This window comes from Lolium rigidum, chromosome 7 (genome assembly GCF_022539505.1).
Source record: "Lolium rigidum isolate FL_2022 chromosome 7, APGP_CSIRO_Lrig_0.1, whole genome shotgun sequence".
In the NCBI taxonomy this organism is placed as follows: Eukaryota; Viridiplantae; Streptophyta; class Magnoliopsida; order Poales; family Poaceae; genus Lolium; species Lolium rigidum.
Window position 1 is genome coordinate 72,425,417 of NC_061514.1, and position 15,069 is coordinate 72,440,485.

Here is a 15,069-nt window from a genome sequence, read left to right on the forward strand (position 1 = left end):
CGCGTGCGGCGTTCCGAGAGTCGGCCGGCCGGCGGAGGGGTGCCTGTGGCGGCGGAACCAGATTCGTTCAGCCAGGTGAGGTGAGTTGTCGCGTCGATGTTCGTCAGAGTTTGATCGTGTGGATGCGTTTCCGTTCATCTATTCTGCTGCCCCGTGATATCTTCGTCCCAGTTTGACGTCTTCCTCCTCCTCCTCCTCTCGTTCTCTTCTTGCCACTTCTGGCCTCGAGGAGTAGAGCAGATGCCCTGGTTGTTCTTGGGTTGTGTTCTTTATTACTCCGTACTAAAAAAATGACAAAACTCAACTCGTTTGCCAAAGGGTCCGTCCATAGTCAGTCAACAACCCTTCGCGTTGTCATTGCCGCCGGTGCACGAGCACTGCACATGGGCGCGCGCAGATAGATGAACTCACGCCTGCGTCTCCCTCCCAAACCCGCAGGCGCCGCCGCCGCCGGAGAGCTCGAGCTGCTCGTCCCGCGGGCCGCCGGCATGGACCGCCACGAGCTGGGCGGCGCGGGAGCCGTCGAGATCGAGAAGGCGCCGCGCGAGGCCGGGGCGGACATGGAGTCGGAGCCGGCCGCGGCGCGCGCGGCGGAGCGCGTCCCGCCGTGGCGCGAGCAGCTGACGGCCCGCGGCCTGGTGGCGGCGCTGCTCATCGGCGTCGTCTACACCGTCATCGTCATGAAGCTCAGCCTCACCACGGGGATCGTGCCCACGCTCAACGTCTCGGCCGCGCTGCTCGCCTTCCTCGCGCTCCGCGGATGGACGCACGCGCTCCACCGGCTCGGCATTGCCTCACGCCCCTTCACACGGCAGGAGAACACCGTCGTCCAGACATGCATCGTCGCCTGCTACACCATCGGATTCGGAGGTATGTCATCAAACTAATCGATTCTTCCCCCATTCGAGCGCCCCCCGCCGCCATTGCGTTAATTAATTCCCGAATCTCGATTAATTCGCTCATTAATCCATGCCTTGCAGGCGGGTTCGGGTCATTCTTGCTGGGGCTGGACAAGAAGACGTACGAGCTGGCCGGGGCGAGCACGCCGGGCAACGTGCCGGGGAGCTACAAGGACCCCGGCATCGGATGGATGATGGGCTTCCTCCTCGCCGTCAGCTTCGTCGGCCTCCTCACCTTGCTCCCCCTCAGAAAGGTACGTAAGATTCCATTCCCACACTTTCCCCTCGCCCTCCTCTGATCTTTCCATATCCGACTACTTGTCAGCGTTTACCAGTTGATGATTTGAGCCGCACTTCCTGAATTTTCCCCTGTCCGGAGTTTTCTTGCCGTTACTGTCCGAAAAGTACTGAAACTTTGGCATCACTCGGAAGATCGTTCCATCACTGCAACCATTGTTTTCTCATGTTCTCACTTGTCAAGTTACCAGTGCGTGACGCTACGGTGCACTGCTGACATAACCTGGTCTAGATTTAGTTATTGCAGTGTTGATCAGAAAGACCTTTTACTACTCTACAAGTGATCTAAATAGTCGCAATCCGTCTTTTAAGTTAACTGGTGTTTGGTGAAACTAAATACAGGTGCTCGTCATCGACTATAAACTAACCTATCCAAGTGGGACTGCGACTGCCGTCCTCATAAACGGCTTCCACACACCTCAAGGAGATAAGAACGCAAAGTATGCTCTCTTTTCCTATTTTACCTGCAGAAAAGGCACGCTCTTTTATTCCAGCTACGTGCGCTGATGAAATTGAAGTGCTCAACGTTTTAGGAAATGAATGACCTCGACTGATTAAAAAGTTTCACCTTTACAACAGGAAACAGGTCCTTGGGTTCCTCAAGTACTTCGGGATCAGCTTCTTCTGGAGCTTTTTCCAATGGTTCTACACCGGCGGCGACTCCTGCGGATTCGTGCAGTTCCCCACATTTGGGCTGAAAGCTTGGAAGCAATCGTAATGTCTATGGATTTTTCTCACTGCCAAATCGTAAGCTTCAGTTGTTCAAAAGCGTCACCTCTCTAACTTTAATTCGATGGCCAGATTCTTCTTCGACTTCAGTCTGACCTATGTTGGCGCCGGGATGATCTGTTCACACCTCGTCAACCTTTCTCTCCTCTTTGGCGCTGTTCTGTCTTATGGAGTAATGTGGCCGCTCATGAAGAAACAGGAGGGGAATTGGTACTCAGCAAAGGCGTCTCCCAGCAGCATGACAGGCCTCTACGGTTACAAGGTATGTTCCTGAATTCACCTCTTCTAATTAAGGCTAGTGCAGGCAGGCACAATATGCGTTTCTTATCTTGAATTATTTGCCTCCAAATCGTTCCTCGTCCAGGCCTTCCTCTGCATTGCACTGCTCATTGGAGACGGCTCCTACAACTTCTTCAAAGTCATCATTGTCACCCTCAACAGCATACGCGAAAAATCGAAGCGCGGTCGACTTAACAGAGGTAAAGTCGTAAAGTTGATTTTTGATTTTCTTATGTCTACATGTTCAGACGTTGACTCACATTCTTTTTTAAAGATCTTGAGGACTGAGATTTGACAAAACCGATAATAATCAATTTGTGTGCTTAGTTTCTTATTACGTGGTACATTGCAGTGGCGGATGCGGACTCGGCCATCGACGACATGCAGCGCAACGAGGTGTTCAACCGTGACAACATCCCGTCCTGGGTGACCTACGCCGGGTATGTCCTGCTCAGCGCCATCGCGGTGGTGGCCATCCCGCTCATATTCCGGCAGGTGAAGTGGTACTACGTGGTGATCGCGTACCTCCTGGCACCGGCGCTGGGGTTCTGCAATGCCTACGGCACGGGGCTCACCGACATGAACATGGGCTACAACTACGGCAAGGTGGCGCTGTTCGTGTTCGCGGCGTGGGCAGGGAAGGATAACGGCGTGGTGGCCGGGCTGGTCACCTGCGGGCTTGTCAAGCAGCTGGTGCTCGTCTCGGCGGATCTGATGCACGACTTCAAGACAGCACACCTGACGCTGACATCGCCGCGGTCGATGCTGGTGGGGCAGGCCGTGGGCACGCTCATGGGCTGTGTGGTGGCGCCACTCACCTTCTACCTCTTCTATGAGGCATTCGACATCGGCAACCCGGATGGTTACTGGAAAGCGCCCTATGCACTTATCTACCGCAACATGGCCATCCTCGGCGTGGAGGGCTTCGACGCGCTGCCGAAGCACTGCCTGCAACTCTGTGCGGCCTTCTTCGCCTTCGCGGTGCTGGCGAACCTGGCCAGGGACTTCCTGCCACGGAGGATCGGGAGGTTCGTGCCGCTGCCCATGGCCATGGCTGTGCCGTTCCTCGTTGGCGCGAGCTTTGCCATTGACATGTGCGTGGGGAGCCTTGTGGTGTTCCTCTGGCACAAGCTCAACGGGAAGAAAGCCGCGCTGCTCATACCAGCCGTCGCGTCTGGGTTGATCTGCGGCGACGGGATATGGATATTCCCGTCGTCGCTGCTCGCGCTGGCCAAGATCAAGCCACCCATCTGCATGAAGTTCACACCCGGAAGCTAGAGATGTACATCATCAGATTATAGTAAGATGAGCACTTTGGGGTTACAATTACATAGAGTAATGCCGGTAAATTCGGCAGCTTGTTGATAAGAGTCTAGACACTAGGTCGTGTACCCTGTACATGTTAGCAGAGGCGGAAATTTTCAGAGCGACGGAACAATTGCTTGTTGTCGCGTGCTGAGATCAAATCAAATGGCTTCCGGTGAGCCCCAACTGGGAAAGTGATGCCACCTAGAGGTACTATACTATATATTCAAAAGTGCAGAACCTAATTGATCCAATTTCGGGTGAATGGGATGAAGAACTAATCAGATCAATTTTCTGGCCGATTAATGCACAACAAGTATTATCTATTCTGTTAAGTCTGTATGGTGGAGCAGAAGATGTTGTAGCATGGAAATATACAAACAATGCCTGTTTTACTGTCCGTTCGGCTTATCACATGAAATGGCATCATCAGTTAGGCAGGAAAAATATAAGGGCGGATGGTAGGGGAAGATCAGGTTTGAATTCTGTTCGGGATTGTGCGTGGAAGTGCTCTGTACCAGCGAAAGTTCAGATTTTTGCTTGGAAAACCTTGCATGGTGTTCTTCAATGGCTTGGGAAAACTAGTTTCTGAAGCAACAGCTACAGGAAGTGCAGTACTTGAGTATATGATTTGCTACATGGATTATAGAAAAATTGCAGATTGCTGAACCTGACTTGGAGAATTGATTCTGGTGACCGCCTGGTAGATTTGTTGGATGAGAAGAAGTGTGGTAAATGGTGAGAAAGGAGGAGAGAGTAATTGATGCATCTATATCCATTAGAGCACTGGCTGCAAATTTTACCAGAGCAATGGAAAAAGGGATCAAGCCGAAGACGAGTTCTTGGCAAATTTTGTTTCAGTAAACATTGATGTTGCTTTAGATTATGATTCTAGGAAAGGAGCTACTGGTGTCGTCATTCGTGAGAGTACAAGGAGATTCATGGCTGCAAGCAATCGTAAAACATGCTCCACCACTGAAGCTATGACAATGCATGATGGAATTGCTTCAGAAAATCAGATTGAAGTTCTGAACACAATGATTGAAGGAGCAGATTCAGCAACAGCTGCCTGTGTAATCTACCAGGGCATTGCTATTCCTCCTCCCTACACCCTCCCAGTGCCGCCGCCGGCCCTCCACCCTCCACCACCGCCCCTCCCATCCCCTCTCCTCCCTTCCCACCTTCGCCCCGGGTCGTCTCGCGCGAGGCGGCTCCGGGCGACGACCCGAACCCAATAAGAGGTGGCCCATCTTCCTCCTCTTGGCCGCTGCCGCCGTCGGGGTCGGCGGTGGCGGCCGCGTCCGCCTGCCAAAGGCAGGGGGCGGTGGTGGCGCGTCCATGGACTCCCCTTCGCGTGGAGGCGGGGTCTTCCAGGGGCGGCGACGGTGGACGGGAGGTTTGGTGGTGGTGGCCTTCGGCTAATTCACCTGGATCATGGCGGGAGACGCGGTGGTGTGGCGGAAATCGGCGGGGAAAGGGCGACAGCGGGATCGCTGCTGACCTCCACCGGCCGGGTTGGAGGAAGAAGATGGACCGCGGTTCCCAGCCATGGCGGTGGCGTGGGGGCCGGACGTTCCGGCTTTCATGGTGGTGGTCCTAGGGTTCTTCTTCCGCGAAGATGAAGACGTTCGGATGCCGATCTTTCTTCATCTAGCCCGAGTGATGAGTTCCGGAAGGCTCCGACATCGAATGGAACAGTGCATCTTTTGCGTGGAGTTCGCAGGATCGGGTGGTATTCGGTCACGCGCACCCATGCTTTTATTCCAGCCGTTTGGTTCCGGATGGAGCGGCGCGAAGCTCTGTTCTGTGTTGACATCAAGAGACTTTTCATCCATGGTGAAGTCAGAAGCAGAGAATTTCATGAAGGCGGGATTGTGGATTAGCTAAAGAAGGTTCAAGTCTCCGCGATGTTGAGGAACTTGCTTGGTGTTCCGGATTCGCAGTAGGTGGTATGAAAGTGGGCGTGGCAGCACAGGTGAAATTCAGAATCCTATCTTTCAGGGTGAAAATCCAAGGTCTAGCTTTAACTGGGCCTGGCAATGACCTTGTTGGAGACATTGTTTTGACAGCGGGGACTATCTTCAGGGTGAAAGCCTAAGATCTTTGATCGGGCGACGACGGCGTTGATGCACTGTTTTCTTCTTAAAGGCGTCTCTTTTGGAGAGTCTGTATTTCAGGTGTTGTCTAGAGGGTGGTTGTATTATTGTTGCTAGGCTTGGGATACTATAGCGGGACTTTTCTTTTTTAGTTTTTTTTATGTGTGTATCCGTACTGCCATTAGGATGTTGCGTTGTTGCAGAGGCTGTATGTAATTGACATTTTTTATATTAATTTATTCCCTTTATCGAAAAAATTGTCTTCCGTCCAAGGGACTCAAATGTAATACTCCATAAAGGAATGCAATACTCATACTTTAGCTAAGGAATCTGGTGATGATCCACCAAGTTTTATTGTTCAACTATGATCAACGATGTAACCGTTAGTTGATTGATCAATAAAACTTGTCACGATGTCTTTCCCCTCAAAAAAAATAAAATCAAATGGCGCCTTACTTTGTTTCCCAAGCTCTGACACCATGATTATCGATTTGGCCGTCATGGCTTTATTTATAAAGCGGAGGGAAAGGTTGTTTCGACGAAGAAGTAGAACTAGACCTGTGGATTAATTGTTTGTGCGTGTGGGTGCTCGCAAAATCGCGATGCCTTTCAGCAGATTCCGCCGGCTCTTCCACTAACGGTCGTGGCCCAGCGCTGCCACTACCGTGCCATCTTCTTCCTCCACGGGGTCTCTTGGATCCATCTGCCGTGCCAGTTCTCGATCGCGAGCCCGGCGTCGGCATCAGCGAGCCCCCTCCGTCCACTCCGCCGCGGTTCGTTCGTTCAACTCGCCGATGCAGAGATTCTTCGCCTCCCGTGCACCACAGCTTTTAGCTTTTGGGGATTTCGTTTGGCACATTGCCTCCCAGGCCTTTTGCCCTCGCGTGCCTCACCGTCATTACAGGGACAGGACAGGACCAGTGAAGCGCTGACCGAGCGACACACTGAGCTGATTGTTATTCGTGGAAGCTCATTCCCTTTTCCATGGCTGCCGTGGGTTATCCCTTTCTCCTCCCTTCCACTGCTGTCACCTCAACTCGGAGGTCGGCTCCTCACACCCATCGATTCGGTGGAGAGCTCTGAACCGAACCAAAATAGTTGGCATGGAGTACAGTTCAGCGAACAGTTTGCGTCATCTTGTTCTTATCACTCCGATCATCGTGGATGTAGCAATCGGATAGGCCTGCTGAATAATTGGATGGGTTGGAATAGGGTACTTACGTGCGATTGTACTGTTGTGAGGAATAAAAACCTCGGCCGCAAATCGTGCTCCACGCCTCCACTTCCGTTTGCGCCTGCAACTCACGCAGACAGAAGACGTACTGTTCGAACATACACACTTGGATGGATGGAAACATAGGCATCTCTTTTTTGCGTAAAGATTATGGGGGTCGTGGCATATTATTGCTCACGAGCTGGTTCGTGCGTGTAAGCTACTGTACGTGGTACACTGATGCTTATATTCCTACGTGGAAAAGATCATTTCGTATACTGTATGTCGATCACTGGAAGGCCAGAAACACACGCCCAATTCTCGACGGAAGTGCTCCTAACCAAGACTACGACATATGGTACTGCTATACCTTGTACCCAGGCATTCCTAGTATTTTCCTACGAAAAAGAAAAAAAATAATGAAGGTTCGAATATGAGCCAGTGTGCCACTCATAAGGGTATGGTGCTTCTCTTCTTACAGTGCCATCGAATATTTCTTTCTAGAATCACGTGCAATTTCTAGAATGGTAAACAACAAAAACTCATTGGTTCGGAACACCTCGGATCATGTGCCCCTGTTGCTGACCGCCTCTTCCCGCGCTCCAAAAACTCATATTTTCAGATATGAGAAGATGTGGGCTTTCTCCCCCGAGTACCGGGCCATTGTGGCCTCCGTCTGGGGCCGGCCGCAGAACCGGTCGCTTACGTGCGCCTCGTGGAGACTGTGCAACACTCTGAAATGGACCCGTGCTGAGTCAAAAAATGGGCCAAAAACCGGCGTCGCCCTGCCAAAGTGGTCTCTAACTGCAGAAAGGTAATTGAGCTGCTTGACCTTACCGAAGAACTCCGCGCCCTGCTGCCCCCTGAAAAACTACTGAGGGATCGCGTCAGTCTGCGCCTCTCCGTGGAATATAAGGCCCTGGATGTTTACTGGAAGCAACGGTTCAAGTTTCGACTATGCCGTTTTGGTGAGGATAATACCAAATTCTTCCATGCCTGCGCGTCGGCGCGTCTCAGAAAAAATCAGATTAAAGTACTTCATGATGGCGACAGAGTCGTGTACAACCATGCAGAAAAAGCTGAATTGTTGCATAACTTCTATGTTGGCCTTCTTGGCGCCTCCACCCCCCCGTTGTGGGGCTTTGACCTACGGGCGCCGCCATGCCGCGAGTTGCAGGGCTACAGGAGCTAGAGAGGCCTTTTACCCTGCAAGAAGCAAAAGATGCCGTTTGGGCCATGCGCATTGATAGCAGCCCCGGCCCCGATGGCTTTGGCCCCGTCTTCTTTCGTATCTTCTGGGATATTGTCAGTTCAGACCTCATGGCCTTTCTTCAGGATTTCTACGACGGGGTGGCACCCGTTGACGGACTCAACCGGGCGTTTATTTCTCTCATTCCGAAAAAAGACGATGTACTGACAGCTGACGGCTTCCGCCCCATCTCGCTCCAGAACTGTGTTATGAAGATTATCACTCGAATCCTTAACGAGGCTGCAGCACTACATCGAGCGCCTCATCTCCTTTGAGCAGTCTGGGTTTGTCAAAGGGCGGAACATTGTCGACAACTTCCTCTACGCCGCCGATGTGGTCCAAAGCTGCCAAGCCCGGGGATCCCCAGCTGTGGTGCTCAAGCTCGACTTTAAGAAAGCATTCGACTCCGTCAACTGGGAGGCGCTGGATGCTATTCTTGATGCTCGTGGCCTCGGCCCCATGTTTCGGTCCTGGATCTCCGCAATTCTTAATACTGGGCGGACTGCTGTGCTTCTGAATGGTGTCCCGGGGCGATGGATTTCTTGCAAGAATGGGCTGCGTCAGGGAGACCCCCTGTCGCCGTACCTGTACCTTGCTGTCGCTGACCTCCTCCCCTGCCTCATCGCCATGGAGGGAGGCGGCGACCGCCTGTTGCACCCACTTGTTGACGACCTTCCGTGCCCTGTGATCCAATATGCAGATGATACCCTGCTGATCCTGAGAGCTGAACACTCCCAAGTCCGTCGCCTCCGTGAGCTCCTTGACCTCTTCTCGCAGGCTACTGGTCTACACATTAACTTCCACAAGAGCACCTTCGTCCCAGTTGGCGGTGTCGCTGCCGAACTAGCCTCGGATCTCGCAGGCATCATCGGATGTCCCGTCTCATCCTTCCCCCAGACTTACCTAGGGCTGCCGCTCTCGGACCACAAACTCCCTGCTGCTGCACTAGAATTCATCTCAGTCAAGATCTCCAAGCGCATCCCCGGATGGCGGACGTCCTTGCTCCCAATTGGCGGGCGCCTCACCCTCACTACGGCAGTCCTGTCGGCCCTCCCATCTTTTGCCATGTCTGTGCTACCGATCCCCAAAGGGACGCTCTCAAAAATGGATCGACCGCGTCGGGCGATGTTCTGGAAGGCAAAAGATAAATGCTCTGGTGGTGATTGCCAAGTTGCTTGGGACTACGTTTTCCGTCTGCGATCTGAAGGTGGGCTGGGTGTTGTGGATCTCGGTCTCCAGAACAAATGTCTCCTGTTGAAGGCGCTGCACGGGTTGTTCACCGGACGAGACTCCCCCTGGACCAGGTGGGTGAAGCGCAGTTACCTCGGTGCCCACCCGCATGTGGCCACCCCGCTTGGAAGGGCTTCCAATCACTCATTCCACTGTACCGCTCCATTACGAGAGTTGAACCCCGTGACGGGCGCTCCACCTCGCTTTGGTACGATGGTTGGACCCCGCTGGGCCCCCTGTCGGCTGCCATCCCCGCGGCCTTCTCCCACTGCCTCCGCCCCCTCGCCACTATCGTCGATACCCTCGGGGGGGGGGGGGGGGAGGCCGAGGTCCCACTTGTTCACCGAGTCTCTGCAGCAGCCGCCGGTGAGATGGAGTTCATCCATGCTTGCCTCTCCCGGATCTCCCTCACCTCGTCGCCGGACATTCGAACCATCTCGCTCGGCCCATTGACCGACTTCTCCATAGGGGACATCTACCGGTCCCTCCACTCCTCAGGTTGTATCGTCCCCGGACAGGACGTCAACTGGGTCTGCTTTGCGCCTCTCAAGGTGCGGGTGTTCTTTTTGGATACTGCGCCTTTGCAAGACCAGGACACGGGCGCTGCTACACCGCATCAGATGTGTGCCCTCCCCAGATTGCCCCTTCTGCCCGAATCAGCTAGAAGACACCTCGCATTTGTTCATCGGCTGCCCCCGCCTTCGCCCCTTTTGGAGTGTCGTCTCCCCCTCAGGTCGCCCCCCCCGTGGACGCCGACGTTCCGACCCTCCTCGACGCTCTCTCCGGGGACTTACCTCCCATGCACCTGGAAGCACGCAACACAATCATCCTGGCCCTCCTGTGGACTGTCTGGAAATCCCGCAACAGAATGGTGTTTGACGCTGATTACATGTCTACCCCACGCATTATAGCCCTGCTAGTAGACCATCTCCGACTTTGGGTCGTTCGCGCCCCCTCTAGGGTTGACACGAGCGCTCTGCTGGCTTGGTGCCAGGCCATCTCTTAGACTATGTCTTTCACCTTGCACTGTACTCCCCCCTGTATCCAAACTCCCCCCCCATCCCTTCTCTCTCACTGTGTTTGGGCGCGGTATGCCGCCCCATACCTATTGGTGTAGGCTTTAAGCCCCCCTCCCTGTAACCCCGCTCCTGCATTAATGAAAATGAGTTCAGGTGGGCGATCGCCCCCCCGTTGTTTCCTCAAAAAAAAAAGTAGAATGAAATCAAGAATCACCGTAAACAGAATCACATACTCTAATTAGCAAAGAGAATCACATATTCGTGCTTTGTTGGGGGGGGGGGTCCCTATTCCTATTCGTGTTCCTTATATGATGGCTCCTCATCATGTCTATCCTGTAGAATCGCATGCATTTTTATTTTTTTTGAGGGAATAACCGCATGCTTACCATGTGGTGTTTTTTTGTTTTTCAGAAACCACACCCTTGGGTTGAGACCCGCTTAAGTTTAGTGGCCCACACCTGAAAATTAATGGGCTACAGCCCATTTGTGTGCTGAGGTTCAAATTTGCCTCATAGGGTCTTTGTCATGTCGCATTAAAAAAACATCTTCCCTGTAGAAAAATTAAAACAAACCTGCTGTAAGAAAAAAACTCTTAGACAACCAAGACGTCATTTTGCAGCATGTACTGTGGCCGTTGATGTATAGCCGTTGATGTATACTACCTCCGTTTCAAGGAATAAGACGCACGCGTATTCCAAGACGAACTTTGACCATAAAAATTAAACAACAAAATATTAATTATATTATATGTAATTAGTATCGTTGGATTCGTATTGAAAAACACTTTTTAATGATACTAATTTCATAGAAATAATCCTTATCTATTTGAAGTAATTTTTGGTCAAACAAAAAGCTCATAAAACGAGGACGCCTTATTCCTTGAAACGGAGGTAGTATAGGATATATCGTGGGTTTATCTTATCAACCTCTAGTTATGACATGCGCACATGCATGTACCGTGGCCGTTGATGTATATAGGATCATGGTGGATTTATCTTATAAACCACCAGTTGAAGACGGCAAGATGCGGTACAAAGATTAGACCGGTCTAGATTGCTAGCAGCATGTAGGGATCCTCCAACGAGGGGACCCGAAGCTAGATACGTTGTGTGCCTAATCTCACTCCCAGAATCTCCATCGTCGCTATCTCCCGAAACCCAAGTCTATAATACGTAGGCATTGGCGAGGTGATCCCTCGTCAGCAGTCTAGGTTTTTTTTTACCAATCTAGTATATGATCATATGTATGTTTACATGGTGCCGCCATAGGCGAAGCTATGTTGTCTATCTATTGTTCCCCTCTATTGGGTGTCCTGGCTGGCTTTATATATGCAACCAGCCTAGGGTTTTACAAGAGTCCTAGTCGACTACTTCTTCGAGTTGCCTTTTTGGGTCTTCTCCATATTGGGCCGAGCCGAGCTAGGTATACTAATAATGGATACCCGAAGGGTATACCCATGTCAGTAGCCCCCGAGTGTCTAGTGAAGTCGAAGACTTGCGTAGAGACTCCAAGCATAATCATCTCCGAAGTCGAAGAAATACAAGGCGAGGTCCATGTCGAAGATCATGTGTAGCGTAGATGATGTCGACGATTCTCGAAATTACTTTTCTATCGGGTGCGCGGCAGCGCTCCCGATGGGAGTAGCCCCCGAGTCTATGGGCAAGTGCTTGCACTTGTGCATAGACTCAAGTTGTACTACTCGATGAAGAACTTGACTATATTTCTGGGCGCAGCCCCTCTTTTTATCGACTCCTGTTGGAAGACTTAATAAAATCCAGCGCTCCCGATGGGAGTAGGCTCCACTCGAGTCGCAGAGTCGAGTTGAGTCTACAAACATTTATATATTTACCTGCAAGACAAAAACACGAAAACTCGGGTCGACTAAACTATTTTGCTATCTTGTCTTATTTTGATACACATTTTTCTTCATGAAGCCGAAACTTTGGGTAAACAACTTTGCTATTGTTTTTTATATATTTCGAGTGCACGGAAACACTATATTTTTCTCGACTTCTATATTGCACAGGGATATTGGTAAATAGGGCTGGTTCATCCGAAAGCTCGGGTACCAGTTAATGCACTTGTGGCAATCCGTATAAACCTACTTCCCTCGCGTCCCCGGACATGGATTCGGGATACTGGCGTAATTCAACATGTGCCGCTTAAGGTCTTACCAGATGCCGAATTCCAATCATGTTTTATCGGGTACCTAACGCGTCCGTTAGGATTTTTCTTCATATCTGTTGATACGGAAAAAAGTAGCAAAGCGCCGTCAGAGGTGGTGCCACGCCGCGCAGGATGGATCCTGGGGACTTATCTTCGCAAAGTATTGCGGCATTCAGAGATTAATTCGCGACTGAGGCGCTCTGAGAATATATTGGCGAGTGCCTTTTGTTCGGCTAATGGAATGCTCTATTTCTTCGGGTTGAACCATTTTTCCGGGTTGCTACCTTTTGTCGAATAGGATCTTGAAGCTCCTTCTGTATTGACTTGCTATATTGATTTCATTTCTTCGGGCGCGCGACCAGCGCTCCCGATGGGAGTAGCCCTCGAGGCTACAGCTGAGTGTTTGCACTTGGGTGTAGGCTCAACTTTCCTTATCGACTTTCTTGAAGTATGCTTTTCATCGAATATGCAACTGTAATAAATGACGAGTGTATGGACTCGAAGATTTTTCCCTTCTCTTTTTGTTTGTTTGTCGGGTTCCTCCTTGAAGATATTTTCTTCGAGTTCTCCTTGAGTAAAATTTCTTCGGGTCCTCCTTGAAGAAAATTCTTCGCCGGGTTCCTCCTTGAGAAAAATTCTTCGGGTCCTCATTGAGAATAATTTCTTCGGGTTCCTCGCTGAAGAAGATTTTGTCGGGTTTCTTCCTGAAGAAGATTTCGTCGACTTCTCTTTTGAAGACAGTTTCGTCGGGTTCCTCCTTTAAGATTTTTTTTGTAGACACGGTTCTTATTTGGTCAACCTAAGATGTATAGTGAAGAAGTATGGCGTAGCCCCCGAGTGTCGGATGCGGCGAAAGTAAATGATAATCAATTCTATGCAAATCAAAGGAACACTTAGCTTATTGGGCACGATGGAGTCGACACGATGAAGTCTTCGAGTGAGGAGAAGAAGTCGAGCCGAAGTAGAAACCACCAAATAGCGAAAATAAATGCCGCCAAATTGTTTGATCTAGAAATAGCTGAGCCCCCGAGCGCTGCTGGGGTGATGTCATGATTGTTGGTTAGACACCGTGTCACAATTGTTACTCGGGGCGAAGTCGTTGTCGAGCCCCCGAGTATTATCCGTGTCGCCGAAAGAAGACCATTAAGGATGAAATACTGAAGATGAAGTCCGAGTTGAAGTACTTGAGATGAATCCATATTAAAGATTACACCATCAAATATGAATCATATATTGAAGATGAATCCGCCGATATCATAGAGGATGAATCCATTGATCCGAAGAATCCAGTAATAACCATAAAAGATGAATCCGTTGATATCATAGAGGATGAATCCATTGACCCGAAGAAAATAGTTTCAGTAATAACCATAGAAGATGAATCCATTGACCCGAAAACGCATCGGGTAATATTGTATAAGTGAACCAATAATAATTCAAAGAATATCAATCCAGCAATCCGAAGAAAATAAATCCACTGAGCCGAAGAAGATAAATCCACTAAGTCGAAGAAAATAATTCCACTGAGCCGAAGAAAATAATTTCACTGTGTCGAAGAAGATATATCCAGAGCCGAAGAAAAGAAATTCACCAAGTAACCGAGCATATTTGTAGTAACAAAGTAATGGTGCAGCCCCCAGTGTTAGGTGAATTTGCTCTAACATTATAATGGCCCAGCCCCCGAGTATTTGGGTGTGACGAAAGTAAATAACAATTGACTCTCGGAAGAGGAACACTTAGCTTTTTACGGGTGCGGTGGAGCCAACGTGGAAGCAAATCATGTGGTGGACACATTCGATGTAGTCGCGCGGCACCTGGCCGGAAGTAGTCGATGAAGAGGACGCAATCGATGTGGCGGATCCGCCACGGGTGAGCACCCGAATATGTCGTGTCCACGATAGGCGAACCTCCAAGTATGACTAGTGCATAATTGTGGGCGCGGTCAACCGGGCAGAGTAGTCGAAGCTTTTGTTTCAATCTACAGTTAGATTGTAGTGCGCAAAGTCGCACGTAGATAATAGCACTAGCCGAAAATATTTAGCCAAATAAATTTTGCGTAATTAGAAATATAGCACCTGATATTTTTGTATGAAATGTTCGTCATTGATGAACTCGGATGTGCATAGCGAATCAGTCGAAGCTTGTTCTGACCTGCAATTATATTACGGCGAAAAAAGTTTCTAGGTTGCTGATCAGATCACGTTGTGCGCTCGGCTTGATGGATGCATCGTAGAGGTTTGTTGTTTACAATGTATGTCACGCATCTGAAAAGAATCTGCTACAATCGATACATACGTACATTATCTTGATGGAATGATATTAGTCAACAATCAGTGCAAATAAGAATAGAAGAAACTAGAAAGTTTAGTCATGTTGGATTTACGTAGTATGTAAGAAAACTTAGCTTGGCGTCAAGGGTGTAGTAACAACCCGTCAATGCTTGCAAGTTGCATTGTTTTGGGATTCTGATTTTTTACCTTCACAACTCCTGCACATACCCTTTAGGTGCCACGTGAAGACCATAGATTGATTTGAAAATTGCTCCGCTCGCGACGTAGCTTACGGATCCGACGAAAATTGAGTTGGC

The 15,069-nt window shown here is 50.2% G+C and overlaps 1 protein-coding gene across 1 annotated transcript; it reads left to right on the forward strand.

Moving 5' to 3' along the window:
- The first annotated feature begins 473 nt into the window (after positions 1-473).
- Positions 474-3,763, forward strand: LOC124674845 (probable metal-nicotianamine transporter YSL16). The gene is made up of 7 exons (XM_047210901.1): positions 474-870; positions 981-1,153; positions 1,539-1,636; positions 1,776-1,910; positions 1,998-2,187; positions 2,290-2,404; positions 2,557-3,763. Exons 1-7 carry the CDS (start codon positions 489-491, stop codon positions 3,480-3,482), a joined length of 2,019 nt encoding a protein of 672 aa, XP_047066857.1. The 5' UTR covers positions 474-488; the 3' UTR covers positions 3,483-3,763.
- The last annotated feature ends 11,306 nt before the right edge of the window (positions 3,764-15,069 follow it).

Excerpts from the sequence above, each read along its gene's own strand:
- LOC124674845 (XM_047210901.1), top strand. The coding sequence starts at position 489 with ATGGACCGCCACGAGCTGGGCGGCGCGGGAGCCGTCGAGATCGAGAAG. Across the intron at positions 871-980 it reads CTACACCATCGGATTCGGAG|GCGGGTTCGGGTCATTCTTG; the intron begins GTATGTCATCAA and ends CATGCCTTGCAG. Across the intron at positions 2,405-2,556 it reads GCGCGGTCGACTTAACAGAG|TGGCGGATGCGGACTCGGCC; the intron begins GTAAAGTCGTAA and ends GGTACATTGCAG.